The sequence below is a fragment of the Stigmatopora argus genome, chromosome 5 (assembly GCF_051989625.1).
Source record: "Stigmatopora argus isolate UIUO_Sarg chromosome 5, RoL_Sarg_1.0, whole genome shotgun sequence".
Lineage (NCBI taxonomy): Eukaryota > Metazoa > Chordata > Actinopteri > Syngnathiformes > Syngnathidae > Stigmatopora > Stigmatopora argus.
Genome location: NC_135391.1, coordinates 1,768,119 through 1,783,351, shown reverse-complemented (window position 1 = coordinate 1,783,351; position 15,233 = coordinate 1,768,119). Strand labels below are relative to the sequence as shown.

Sequence of the window (15,233 nt, the reverse complement as noted above, 5' to 3'; positions counted from 1 at the left end):
TGTACTCCCTATTAAATCCATAAATATGGAGGTGAAAATTGTGAATCAGGGGGCGGTTTGTACGCGAGAAATTGTCAAATTCAACAATTTTAAGGCAATTTTTTCTTAAACACGCGGGCGGCTTATATGCGAGTAAATACGGTATTTTATTGTATTGCACTACATGAGGAAATGAATCATAACATATCGTTAAGAGAAGCAAAATGCTGAATTGAATCCGACCATACCATAAATGAGCACCGTATTCTCGCATTAAATCGGAAGTATGCAAATATGTTCAATTGCAAAGAAGTGAACCCCCCACCCACTCTTTTTTTTGACAAATCCAAAACTCCCAGTATAAACTTCTACTTGAATGATTAACACCACTCTCCAAATTGATTGCAAGTGTGATTTAAAAGTGTTAAAAAAAAAATTCAAAGTCACCTCTGATGTGCCGGTGGCTCCGATTTGATTAATTCACGACACCACCTCGACGGGCCTAATGGTGGAACATGCATAATAGAAAAGCCCCCGCCCCCTCCCAACATGGCGGGCGGGTTGGCTTCAAAGGAATTAGCGAAGAAGAGGCGTCAAATTACAGCTGTTGTCTCGCTTTGCTCAGACAAAAAGTGGAGCAAACGAGCTTTAAACGTGACACCGTCCCCAAAGACGAAGCGACCCAGGCGTAACGACGGCGAACCAGCAGAGGGCGCCGGTGCTAGCTCCTAAATTGTTGACCGCCTTAATAAGCTATCCCTAATATTAAGACTCCAAAATTGCCATTGACGTCGTCTTTAACGAATGAGTCCCCTAGTCCGTTGGACAGTCAGGTGACCCTTTGTAGCGTACGCTAACGTTGACGGGGTTGTTTTCGGCGCGATGCGACAAATGTGACAAGTGAGTCAAGCTTGCGTCAAGACCTCGGGCGGCGGGAACTTGTCACGAGAAAATCCGCGGTTTGATCAAGACGCGTCAGCTTCAACAAAGATTTAATTGTCTTTGACCGACGATTGAAACCAGCCGCGATGTTTCAAAAGCATACATTAAGTCTGCTAAGATCGGACTTTGATGGTGATGTGTCTTTGATGTTCAAAACATTTCCCCCCCACGCTTCTCCTTGTCAGGGTAGTGGGGTGCTGGAGCCCAAAAAAATGGGCAAAGTCGCTGGGCACACGGAGACAATCATTCGCGCTCACATTCACGCCCCCACCGAGCGGGAATCGAACCCACGCCGCCCGCAGCGATGTCGGGCAAAAGAGCCACGGCAACATTGGGGGGTCTTTGATATCTACGCGTAAAATATGTCCGGGTTCATTCTAAAACAATTTTCACAAAACCCCTATATCAGACGGTGTTGTCTTTGATGATTTTGAAACGTTCACGTAACGTGTCTTTGATGTTTTTTAAAAATAATTCCTTTGTTAAAATGTCTTTAAAATGCCAAGAAATCAGGTTAAGCTTGGCGGCAGTCGCAGTAACGAGCCACCGCGTCAGCAACTTGCAGTTCAGCAGTCAAGTGACCTTTCGTGGGGTGCGTCCGCTCGCTCGGCGTTGGCTGACGGACTTGTTTGCCACGCGATGCGACAAACATGACAAGTGAATCAAGCTTGCGTCGAGACCTCGGGCGGCGGGAACTTGTGTCACAAGAAAATCAGCCATGAAGTCTGGTTTTGGGCAATCTGACCGCTGACACCGCCAAGCTGCCACCCCGATGCCCTTCCCCTCCATCAAACAGCGCCTACCCATCCCGCCACCGCCACCGCCACCGCCGCCGCCCCGCCCGACACCTGACCGGCACCTACCAGGGCTTTAGCGTGCCGGTCTGACACCTCGACCGATCTCCCGTAAACACCTCGAGAGCCGGCCGGCCACCTCCGGCGGGAGGGGGCGGCGAGGATCGATAACCCGCCGTCCAATCCCCGGGGCCGAATCTCCTCCCGACTTGTCAGCGGGCGTAACGAGATGCCGAGTGACTTAGCACCTCTGGAAATGTCAGCCCCCGAGCCGTGGCGAGCGCGGAGAATACGGCGAGCGGCGTGCGGCGCAGCTGCCGCTCGTAAAGCCTGCTGGGCCGAGGCGCGCGCTCGACTGGACGCGCAGCAGAAGACGAACGCGAGCGAGAACGTCCGCTCGCTTCTCTGGGCTTTAACGTGCATCTGTTGCGGTCCAGCTGCCGCCGCCCGGCCCCGCCTGATGTGACGATGACGCGGACAAAAGCGGACGCCGGGGTGCGCCTAAATGCTTCGCCGTTGCCCCGACGAATCAGCTCAAAGGAGACGAGGCGGAGAGTAGACACCCGACGACCGAGGCGCGACACGACATGTCAACACCAGCTTATTATGCATGCTGACAAACACTGGGTTTTCCTCTTAATGACGCAACCTTAATACGGCGGCGTGAAATGCAACATGTGCGTTCCATTGGTTGAAAAATTATCTTTGGCGGGCAGCAAAAACAAGACATGTTTGTTTCATTGAAGCTGGCTAATTCCTCGGTTCGCAAAAATATGCAAATTTGGTGGAGCAAAGACTTGAAATTGCCTTATTTAACAGCATCAAAGACACACTCGTCATTGATGGCAATGAAAATTCATCTTTGATAAGACTGTGGAAGATTGAATACTCATTGGTGTTCGCTCCAAAAAACGGTTAAATTGTTTAAAAAGTCAATTGTCTTTGAGTTTGACTTTTGTAAATAAGGGACAGCACATAATATTGGAAATATTAATATTCATGTGAAGGAATATGTGTAAATATGTAAAATTATAGTCGAAGGCTAATTTCCATCTTTAGTCCCTCGTGCAGGTTGAAAATTTAAAAAAATATAAAATAAATAAGGCAATACAGGTCAAAAGACTAGAAAGCAGCATTTAACGTGTCTTTGATATTTAAGAAATAAGAAAATTCATCTTTGATAAGACTGTGGAAGATTGAATACTCATTGGTGTTCACTCCAAAAAACGGTTGCTTTGTTTAAAAAGTCAATTGTCATTGAGTTTGATACATTTAATAAGGGACAGCACATATTAATAAACATATTAATATTCATGTGAATTAATGTAAGATTATAGTTGAAGGCTAATTTCCATCTTTAGTCCCTCGTGCAGGTTGAAGATTTAAAAAACATATAAAATTAATAAGGAAATACAGGACAAAAGACTAGAAAGCAGCATATAATGTGTCTTTGATATTTAAGAAATAAGAATGAAGCTCAAGCGTGGTTAGCGCATCGGCCTCACAGTGGGTGGACCTGGGTTCAAATCCAGGTCGGTCCACCTTTGTGGAGTTTGCATGTTCTCCCTGGGCCTGTGTAGGTTTTCACCGGGTACTCCGGTTTCCTCCCACATTCCAAAAAAACATGCATGCTAGGCTAATTGTAGGCTAAATTGCCCCTAGCTACGAGTGATTGGTTGTTTATCTCATTGTGCCCTGCGATTGGCTGGCCACCAATCCAGGATGTTCCTGAAGTCAGCCAGGATAGGCTCCAGCACCCTCCGCAACCCAAGTGAGGATAAAGCGGTTCAGAAAATGAAGCTCCAACAATTTTGAAAAATGTTTGCTAGCTTCTGAAGGCTACATTTTCCTTATTTAACTAGGAAGATTAAAAAATCTACTTCACTTAAACTGCTAGCGTGTCTTTGATGTTTTTACAAAGTGAATAGCACGTGCGCTAGCTTCATTGAAGACTGACACAAAGAATTAAGTTTGTTAGACGCTGAAAAAAAACGTTGCTTCGCGTTTGACGCTAATCGTCTTCTGCGCAAACCTGAATTAGCTGGACTGAAAGCTAAACCGTCTATGATGTTCACGCAGAACTTCCGTTCAAAGACACGGGGAGGGGCGTGCCTAAAGGGCCCGCCATGGTGCCGGTGAATCATGGCAGAGACGACAACACGACAACACGCACGCACACACCCTGTCACACTGCACTTATTAAGCATGCTGACAAACACATTTTCTTCCACCCCCCTTCGCCCGGGGAAAGCGGCGGATGTATAACGCGACATATTTAGCGTCACATCTTTGCAGAAGTCAAGCAGAAAGTGGGCTCGCTGGAGCGGCGGAGCGGAGGGCATGCTGGGAAATTTCTAATGGGCTGTTTACCGGCCGCCTGCTGTGATCGCGGTCCGCCACATTGACTCCGGATTTTTTCGGGATTCGCCACGCCGCGCACGCGTCGCGCTTTAATCAAGCTCGTTTCCCAACACGCGTACACACACAAATACACACACACGGATGAAATGGTGACAGAGTGTAATCGGTTCGGTGACAGACGACGTTTTTTAGCGCATGATGGGCAAGGAGCACATTTTCAAAATGGCCTGTTGACGTTCTTGGAGTCGCTGGCTTGGAAATTAACAACACCGCGCGAGCGTGGATGAACGAGCGCAATCTGAGGCCTTTCCTAACGAGGCAGCACGAAGGAGGTTTGGGATTTCGTCGCTGTTTGTTCGCCGCGAAACGAGACTTTTGCAGTTGAGACGCAACTTTGTGGAAGCATCTGGTAGGGGCGAAGGGAGAAATTAATTTGGGGAGAAGAGATGGGACTAGGATTCAAAGTGTACTTTCTACTTTCTAAAACAGTTGTCTTTTTACTTACCGTTTTTTCTCACATATTAGCCACCTCTGCGTATAAGCCGTACCCTTGAAATTGCCTTAAAATTGTTGAATTTTACAATTTCCCTCGTATAAGCCGCCCCCTGATTCACAATTTTCACCTCCATATTCATGGTTTTAATAGGGAGTACAAATGTGTTCCTTAGAAGCAAAATTCTTAAGAAAAATCATCACACATGGTATTTCTGAGATACTATATAAATCGATTGCTAGATTGCACATTCCGAAAGGGTGTGGCATACATGTAGACAAATTCAAAAAGGAAGTCAGGTGAGCAGTACAACCAGGAAGTGTGTCCTTAGCGGTCTAGTTTGTCATCCCCTAGGTCAGATGGCGGCGCCTCATTTGGGGGATTTTTTTTAACATTCAGTCTAAACATTGGGGGGAAATATTGCTGCAGAGGTATTGGGGGTGCTTAATCCTGTTAAGGTTAATCCTTTTGTTTTGATTGGATACATAAAAGGAAGAAAGTATATTTCAAAAACAATACAGTGATTGTGGGAAAAAACATCAAACCATCAAAGACATTTGTAGAAATCAGCATCAGATTGTCAGATATCTTTTCATACTCTTATAGATCAATAGTAAAGGATGAAGTTTTGCAAGACTAAAAACTCACCGTATTCTATTCATTCAACTGTTATTACAAATTAAGAAATATATATTGTCAAAAATAAAAAATAAAAACAATTTCTGCCTTTCTTATGGACTAAACCTTTGTCACCATCAAAGACACCTTATGTAAGTATGCTTTTGCAAGACTAAAAAGTTAAAACTCACTATTCTATTCATTCTACTGATATTAAAAATTAACAATATAATTTTGGGCAAATATCAGAATTTAAAAAATCAATTTCTGCCTTTGTTAACAACTAAGCTTTTGTCACCATCAAAGACAACTTAATTAAGTATGAATTTGCAAGACTAAAAACTTTAAACTCACTATTCTAGTCATCCTACTGATATTACAAATTAAGCAATATACATTTTGGCAAATTTAAGAATAAAAAAAAAATCTGCCTTTGTTAAGGAATAAGCTATTGTCACCATCAAAGACACCTCATGTAAGTATGCTTTTTCCTATGCAAACATTGACATTAACGCATCTTTGATGAACCTGTTTTCCCCCCAAAAATTGGGGTTCGCAATATTAACAAACTATTTTCAACTGACTTTAATGGGCATCTTGCCAAATCAATGTAATTATTTAAACCAAAAAGCAAGTGAGTGATTGATTTTGATGTTGCGTTTGGGGTACATCAGCAGTGTTGGTCCAGTAGATGATGAAAGATTGACTTACCCGCCTCAGGCTCTGTGTCATATGCTGCTTTGGGCTCTGGGGAGGGGGATGATGGGATATATGATGCGGGGGGCAGACGGGGGTCCCAGTTGTTCTCTAATGGAATCCATCCTCCTCTGTGACATGCCTGTCACCATTGCACGTCGCCCGGAATTGCCAAAGCTCTGTCACCAGGGTACGAGCTGAGTGCCCTTTGACTGACTGGTCGCCTCGTCGCGGAGACAGTCGTCAAGCGGGGGATGCCCGAGGGGGGCCCCGGGAAAGAGACCACTTGTTCTGGTTAAAGAAGGGAAAAAAGGGGGGGAAATGTTTAAGGATTCGGCTGTCAGGCACCTGTCGTCATTGAAAAATAAAAATGCTTCAAATTGATTCGGGAGTTAAGTTAGCTTAGCTTAAACCATCTTTGATGCGGGTTGGGGGTTTTTGATGGTCAAAAAAATGTCTTATTTGGATTTTGCAGAAGAATAACTGTTCTGTAATGGTGTTTAAAAAAAATGTGTGATGAGATAGCTTAGCATGTGTTAGCCTTTTGGAAGAAATGTCCTTTTTCCCCAATTCAAATTAAGTTCATTCATCATTCAAGTGACAGACAACCATCATGCACTTAACCCCATCTAGGGACAGTTTGTCATCTTCAATCCGTCCACAATGCATGTTTTGGGGCTGTGGGAGGAAACCGGAATACCTGGAGAAAACCCACGCCGGTACGGGGAAAACATGTTAACTCCACAAAGGACGGCCATTGGTGATTTCATATAAAATGGCTGCTGTTTACAAAACATTTAATTTACGTTGCTAGCATCGCAAACGGTTTAGTTGAATATTTTTAGATTGATGTGATGACTAAATCGTCTTTGAGGGTTCTGAAAATGAGTTTAACGTTTTGAATTGTCGTGGACCTGACAAACTTTAGGGGCGGGATTACGGGAAATACGTTTTTTAGTGACACCTTAACAGACCAATAGGATTTGACGAATTGTAGTCAGGGTGCATTTAAGTACGACTGGGTGGCCCATCATAGAAAGGGTCCCAGAAAGCACCCCCATCATAACAATTCTGAAAATATGAGAAAATATCTAGTTTTGTCAGAAGATATCTTAAACGCGGGTGTCCATTTTTTTCACGTTTTTTTTTAGGGCGTGACGTCCGATGGTTAATTCTGCGGCCGCGCTCATTAGCCGTAACGTAACGCAACGGCTTTGTTTGTGACCTTTCTCTCTGCGCTAGCCGTGGAGTCTCCTGCTAAGTCGCACTTTTCCCCCCTCGTCTTTGATGCCTTGGCTAATTGGGAATGATTTGAGCTTTTTCTTCAGCTTAGGACGCCCGTTAAATTCAGCGAGGAGCTAATGGCAAATGTCACCGGGAATTGGTCAGAAAGAGAGAGCGCATCATTCCGCTAATATCCCGGCGTCACTGGAGCGAACCTCAGGAAGGCCTCATTAACGGGGTTGGGGGACGTGGACGCTCCCTTGGAAGCAAGATGGACGACAGTGGCGGGAAGCGGGATTACGCTGTTTTTCCTCTAATGAACGCTGTGAACAATTGGTAAAGAAAATAAAGATTCAAAAAGCAAATCACATCCAATTAAGAATGTACGCCTAACAACATGATGACATTTGGTGGGAAAAGGTCAAAACAAGTCCCTGGACTTAACCCATGAACGGGACGCCACTTCTTGCCATTCTGATTGGATAGAAGCAAACTTTTCTAAATATTTTTCTTATTCCTTGACTCATTTTTTTCTTCTTCTGGCAGTTCGTTTGGAGATTGGTTCCATTTCATTTTCTGTACCGCTTGTAACGGGATTGAACCGAAGGTCTCAGAACGGCGAGGCAGACGCGCTAACCACTCCTCCACCGGACCGCCCCGTCTGGATGTTGTCATCAAAATATAAAATAAAAAGCCCTTATTGTCATTATATACAGCTGCGCATAACGAAATTGAGATAAATATTAGATAATTTCCCAAAAATGCGTGCTATTAGTATTTGGCTACGTCACAGTGCACATCTATTCAAGACATTAAATGTGAAAAATACGCAAACAGTTGAACAGGTGCGCTTTCATCACGATATCCAACACCAAATTGCTATATGAGAGGATAGAACTCCACACTATTATGATGTAAAAAAAAGAAGGCCTAAAAAGTTTTAAGTATGTACATCGTACGGCACAGATGCTTAGCGGTTATTGTTAATATACAAATGTAGCGGTCCCCACGCTGGATATTTTAGTTATTTTCGTGACGCTTATTAGCAGGCAAATCTTCAAAGTTCTGCAAAAGCACAACTGGGAACATAATAACTTTAAATACAAGAACGAAAAGGCAAACCTTAAGTGTCGTGGCTTCTGACGATCATGGTCATATTCGGTCGGACTAGCTAACGCTATCGCTAACAACAAACAGGTGCGGGAACGCAATTGATTAGGAAGCTACCGTAACGTACAGAGAGTAACAGAGGAAACCACCAAAATAAAACAGGATGTGACTAAACATAAACACGTGTATAATTCGAACGTGTTTTGTTGAATTGAATTGAATGCTTTTATTGTCAGTCATTATACAAGTATATAGAGATTTAAAGCTTTCACCATGGATTGCACGAAAAAAAAAAAAAACAGACAAATAAATAATCAATAAACAAGTAGCCAACATAAGTAGTCACAACATAAGTAGGGAAGTGCACAAATAACAACAACAACAACAACAAACAAACGAACAGATAAGAAAAAATAATAATAATAAATAAATAATAGTCAAAATAGTTAAGTAGTCGACATAATAAGTAGTCACGACGTAAGTAGGGAAGTGCACAAATAACAACAACAAACAAACGAACAGATAAGAAATAAAAAAAATATTAATAAATAAATAATAGTCAAAATAGTTAAGTAGTCGACATAATAAGTAGTCACGACGTAAGTAGGGAAGTGCACAAATAACAACAACAAACAAACGAACAGATAATCAATACAAATAATAAATAAATAAGTAATAATCAAAATAGATAAGTAGTCACAAATTAAGTAGGGAAGTGCACAAATAACAACAACAACAAAAACAAACAGATAATCAATAAAAATAATAAATAAATAAGTAATAGTCAAAATAGATAAGTAGTCACAACAAGTAGGGAAGTGCACAAACAACAACAAACAAACAAACAGATAATCAATCAAAAATATAAATAAATAAATAAATAAGTAATAGTCAAAATAGATAAGTAGTCAACTTAATAAGTAGTCAACTTAATAAGTAGTCACAACATAAGTAGGGAAGTGCACAAATAATAACAAACTAACAGATAATCAATAAAAATAATAAATAAATAAGTAATAGTCAAAATAGATAAGTAGTCAACATAATAAGTAGTCACAACATAAGTAGGGAAGTGCACAAATAATAACAAACTAACAGATAATCAATAAAAATAATAAATAAATAAGTAATAGTCAAAATAGATAAGTAGTCAACATAATAAGTAGTCACAACATAAGTAGGGAAGTGCACAAACAACAACAACAAACAAACAATCAATAAAAATAATAAATACATAAATAAGTAATAGTCCAAATAGATAAGCAGTCACATAAATAAGTAGGTAGAAAGTTGGCATATGGTCACATGAGAGGCATGACGAGCTGCCCGAGAGCCAAAATGGCCTCACGTGTGATGATACGCGCGGCGGCCACAAACACGGATGGCGTGTTTCTGAAGGTTGTACGCACACGGCTGGTTGCGTTGGTGCGGGGGTCTTGAATCTCAAAGAGCCACCTTTTGATTTTTTGGACCCGGGCTCGACTGGCTGGCAACGCCGGGGCCGGGCCATAAGGCGAGGCGGGGCCCCGGGATAATGGCGGCAGACGCGGCGAGAGGAGGCCGACAGCTGGCGCATTCCGCCCCAATATGTTTCCATCAAAGAGGCGAGGACGTTTCACAAGATGGCCACCACCAGAGAGGGGGAAGAAGAAAAAAAAAAAAAGAGATTAGAAATAAAATTAGCCGACATCTTGCCCATTTCACCCCGTGATGCACATTTCGGCGCAAGATGGGCCGGCGAAGGGGGGGCGGGGTTTGGCGGTGGTCCTCATTGTGATGCGCAAAAATGAATTAGTCATGCGTCACCTCACCGAGCTCGTCACAGATGTGGCCTGGAGTGTTTGGAGATACTTTCTTTTTGGGAATGCGGCACATATTGTAGCATGCAAATTGACGCCGACCCTCCTTCTCCTCTGCCGCTAATGAGATGTAAAATTTGGGGGGGGGGGTGATTGAATCAAGAGCAATCAATGGTTTTGTTGAAGTGATTGGCATGTCGACTAGCCAGTGATTCATTAGGATGGGGGGGTTGTTTTTAATTTCAACTCATTTGCTGTCATTTTCCGGTTGTGACATCCAATCCATTTAAGCTAAGAGGTCTTGGCAGCAAATGAAAAAAAAAATGGTCGCCGGTCCTTCTTTTCCACGCTTGCTTGACGGTGACATTCGGACTCGAATTAGCTGCTCGAAAATTGCTTGAAAACAGTGAATAAATATATCTGGAAATAGTGTCATCTCATTTTCTGAACCACTTTATGCTCATTAGGGTCACGGGGGGTGCTGGAGCCTATCCCAGCGGACTCTGGGCCAGAGGCGGGGGACACCCGGAATCGGTGTACAGCCAATCGCAGGGCACGATGAGACAAACAGACAACCAATCACTCCTAGCTAGGGGCAATTTAGAGTGTCCAATCATGTTTTTGGAATGTGGGAGGAAACCGGAGTACCTGGAGGAAACCCACGCAGGAGAACATGCAGACTCCACACAGGTGGACCGACCTGGATTTGAACCCAGGACCCCAAAGCTGTGAGGCCGACGTGCTAACCACTCGCTCCACCGGACCGCCCATATCTGAAAAGAAAGTTCCGTAAATCTTAAACATTTGAATTCAACAGTGAAAATCTTGTGTTAGCATCAATTTTGTAGCCTAAACCTTATCCTCACAAGTGTCACGGGGTGCTGGAGCTTATGCCAGATATCTAATATAATTGATAAAGATACAGAGCACTCTTCAATATATTTTGTGTTTATATAATTAGTTTGTATATATAAAAAATGTTCTTTTTTTAGTATTTATTTAAATATTTTACCTCCGTATTTTTCCAATTGTGGGAATGACGACATTAGGACCCGAATGAGCTACCCACACATTGCCTGAAAATTAAATATTCAACACTGAAAAATCTGGAATATAATTGATAAAGATGAAAAACACTTTGATTCTAATTATTGTTCATATTGTTAATTTTATACCTAAAAAGTCATTTAAATTACTTATATATTTCATTTCTTCAACGGAAATACGTTTTTTTTCCAAATTAATAGTTGCGCGACTGTGACATTCCGACCAAAAATAGCCGAACATTGCCAATCAGAAAATTTAGAAAGTGTGTTTCCATATGGAAAAAGTCAAAATATTTTAATTATCATCCAAAACCATGAACGAGTAAAGTCTCTATGTTTATAAAACAATGTTAATGAAAACTATTTGTAAGTTGAGGTTCACATTATGAAAAAAGTCAAAATATTCTTAAAATGAAACCAAATATAGAATGCATCTCTACAATACCATAATGTCTAATATATGTTTTTTTTGGTGTTAATGAAGCCCGAGGAGAGTATTGATGTACCGTTATTGGCGGTTGGGAGGGTCCGAGGCCCCCCGACCCCAAAGACGGCGGCGCCATCTGTCCGAGGAGCGTCCAAGAAGCATGCTAAAGTAGCACGTTGTCGGGATCTGCTTTTCTGGACGTGATTTCCGGGCCGCCCCGTGCCAAGGACTCAAATGTGTGAAGTGCGAGCCTGTTCATCATCTCGAGTGGACGTCAGATGCTCGCGGACAAAACGCCGTTCGGGCGGTCGGAGACGCATCGGCGTTGGGGAGCTCGCCAAATCTGACAGTTACTCAGCGCTGCTAGTACTTCATTATCAGGAAATATGTCATTTGGCAATCGGGGACACTTTCTCACTTGCGATGGTGTCGTTATGAAATCAAAGAGAAGAATCATATTAAAAGAAAGAAATGTATGAAAGCCAAAAACAGTGTTTTTTGGAATATTTTTTTTTTATTTGTCTGTTTTTCCATTGATCAAATTAAACGGATTATAATTTTCTTCTGAAATTACATGAATAATGCTTTTAAAGGATTGCTAATGTTATTTTTTTCGATTAAATTCCAAATGAAAAACATTTAGAAGAAAATGCAATGAATTTTGGATAAAATTTTGATCTGTTAATAATAAAATACAGCACCTGAATTTGAAGATCTGTAAAAAATGATGATCCGTTTCTCCAAGTAAAGTCTCCAGCACCCCCGCGAGCCTTGTGGGGATATAAAAAGAATGGAAAATTAATCAATAAATATTTTTGCCACTCAATTTTGAATCAAATCCAAGTATTGAAAACACAATAATACGATTCTGCTATTTTAATTCCAACCATCGATAAAAATAAATAGTTGCCGTACATTTAAATCAAAATAACGACAAGCCTAACGAGCGCCTGGATTCTGATTGACAATCATTTGCTTAAACGAGCTCTCGTTAGCCACACGTGCCAACCAATGACGTCGCAGTCCCGAGATCAAATCCCGCAGCTGCGTTTTGGCCCGCCGCATCATTAATCGTTAGCATTTGGCTAGGTGCGCCGTTTGAGGGCGACGCGTCTGTTGGGGTCCAAACGCGATCCCATGATTCATAGTGTCACTTGCGTGGGAGTCCATCTTCATGAAGGCGGCAAGCCCTTAATGGACCCCATTCGTCAATCCAAATCCAAAGACCGCCACGAGGAGTCTCATCGGCACGCCTCACGATTTAGCATCTTTTTGGAAACAAATTAATTATAGGGCGGTGCGGTGGAGTAGTGATTAGCGCATCGGCGGCTCACTGTTCTGGGTTCCGGGTTCGATCCCAAGTCGGTCTTCCCACATCCTCATATGCATGCTAAGCTAACTGGTTAAACACTTAAATTTGTCCCTAGCTACGAGCATTCTAGCAATTAATGTGACCTTAGCATATTTCGTTCAACTAGCCAGTGGCGGACATATTGGCGCAGAGCTAATTTGCACGCCGTGAAAATGGCTAGCGTTGGCATTTTACCAACGTACAGTTTGACTGACAGTTCTAGCCGCGCAATTTGACGGATTGATAATCATTTTAGCTCCCTAACTGACATGAAAATGGTAAGAAAATGCAACATAATTACCTCTTACTCACCACATGCAGAAAACCCGCACTAATTGGCAGGAGATGGAAAAGTCACCCCAACGTTAGCTGGACTTGTCCTGTTACTAAAGGGTTAGCGTTCGATTCCAGGCTCCGACTGCCCTTGAACGCTAGCTAATTGCCCACCTGTGGGTTGGCATATGTGTGGGTAAATTGGTGCTAGCATTCATGGGTACAGCGCTTTGGACATGCTAAAAACCTCTCGATAAATGCGCTATGTATTAGCATTCACCATTTTGTAATCTGCTAGCATGCTATTCAAAGCTTTTTAACTCTGTTGTTGCCATGTGACCATGCTATCTTGTCAACATGTACTAGCTAGCGCAGCACTAGCAAGCTCAACATGATCATCAATTTGTGATGTCACAACCAGAATGGCTAAAAAAAAGTGGACGTTCCTGGATGAAATGTTTTGGACTAGACCACGCACACACAAAGTCAAAAAAAGCTGTCTTGGCCTGTCTTTCAATTGTAGCTTATCTGGACTCAGGTGGACCAACCTGGATTTGAACCCAGGAACCCAGAGCTGTGAGGCCAACGTGCTAACCACTTACTCCACCGGGCCGCTCAAATCTGGTTTGTTGAATTTCTAAAACAATTCCTATGAGGACTTGGCCTCACACACACACACACACACATACACACATACACTCATACACACACATACACACTCATACACGTACACATACACACTCATATACACACACATACACACTCATACACACACACATATACACATACACATGCACACACACGCACATACACCCACACTCACACACGTACACACACACACACACAATCATACACACACATACACACACATACACACATACATACACACTCATACACACACCTACACGTACACATACACACTCATACACGCACACATATACACACACACTCATACATACACACACACTCATACACACACACACTCATACACACGTACACACACATACACACTCATACACACACATACACACACACATACACATTCAAATACACACATACACACATACACACATATAAACACATATAGACACACACACAAAAGGAACAATGTATAAAAGGGGTCACAATTTAGCGTCATGGACTCTATTGGCCAACATATCTAAACCGAGCAGAGATTTGAAAGCAGTGCTGAAAATAGTCCAAATGATGCTAAAATGTCTCCTTTGACCCAAAATGGCAGACTTCCCTTGTCAGGACTTCTCAAAACAAGCACCCAGGCTCGCTCTCATTATTTCTGATGCGCCGCTTGCGCTCTCTCGCTGGCGTCAACACGCCAGGCGCGATGCAGCTGGACTCTGGCGAAGGCGTCCACTCACAGAGCATTAATGCGCCCCTGCCAGAGTGCTGCATGATGGGAAGCGGGGAAAGCACCGAGGCTGTAAAAAACCACAGTGGACTTTTACATCTGTCTGCCCTCATTGGCGCGCAACGCCCGCCTCCCCCCCCCTCGCCCGCGCACTCTACCGCGGGGGTGCGCGAAGCACATTGGCGACGCCGCCTGGCTGACAGATTCCCGCCTGGGCCGCTCGGAAAAAAGAGGCCTGCCAGCAGCAGCTGTCCGGTAGCATCGGGAATGCTAATCTGCGCCTTGACAAAGACGGAAGGGGAGTGAGCGCCAACAACACTTTGGACCCGCAGCGCTTGTTGAGTTCGTTTTTTTTTGGGGGGGGGGGGGGAATGGGGGTTGTTTGTTGGCTAGGACCAGGCGGAAATGCTACGCTAATTCGTAGCCTACACTGCGGGCGGTGGTTGCAAAAACGCGGGAAGAGCGACGCTCCGAGGATGCCAGGCAATTAGGGTGGAATCACGAGTTTACAAAGTCAAACAGTCAGCAATACAATTCGTCAAAGTCATCCATTTTTTTTCAAATATTCTATTTTTTGAAGTTTTTGAAGCAATAGTTTCTAAATTGTGATTTTATTGCATTTTTTTAAAGTTCAATTTGAATAAAATATTGTTAGACTATTTTAATGATTTAAAAAATATACTTTTCCATACCGGTTATCCTCACTAGGGTTGCGGGGGGTGCCGGAGCCTATCCCAGCCAATGAGCACCAGGC

The 15,233-nt window shown here is 43.0% G+C and overlaps 1 protein-coding gene across 4 annotated transcripts in view; it reads right to left on the bottom strand.

Annotated features, from left to right (window-relative positions):
* The window catches only part of paqr3a (progestin and adipoQ receptor family member IIIa), a 73,575-nt gene extending 58,974 nt beyond the window's left edge, over nt 1–14,601 (bottom strand). The window contains exons 1-5 of one of the 4 annotated variants that reach the window (XM_077600775.1): nt 12,191–14,601; nt 11,569–11,906; nt 10,665–10,789; nt 9,629–9,784; nt 5,899–6,174 (exon numbers count right to left, since the gene is read on the bottom strand). In XM_077600775.1, coding sequence (XP_077456901.1) covers nt 5,899–5,919 — 21 coding nt within the window. In that variant the 5' untranslated portion in view covers nt 5,920–6,174; nt 9,629–9,784; nt 10,665–10,789; nt 11,569–11,906; nt 12,191–14,601. Of the gene's footprint in view, nt 1–5,898; nt 6,175–8,229; nt 8,352–9,628; nt 10,642–10,664; nt 10,790–11,568 lie in introns of those variants that run through there. The other 3 variants (XM_077600774.1, XM_077600776.1, XM_077600777.1) reach the window with 3 other exon arrangements.
* Nucleotides 14,602–15,233: the final 632 nt, after the last annotated feature.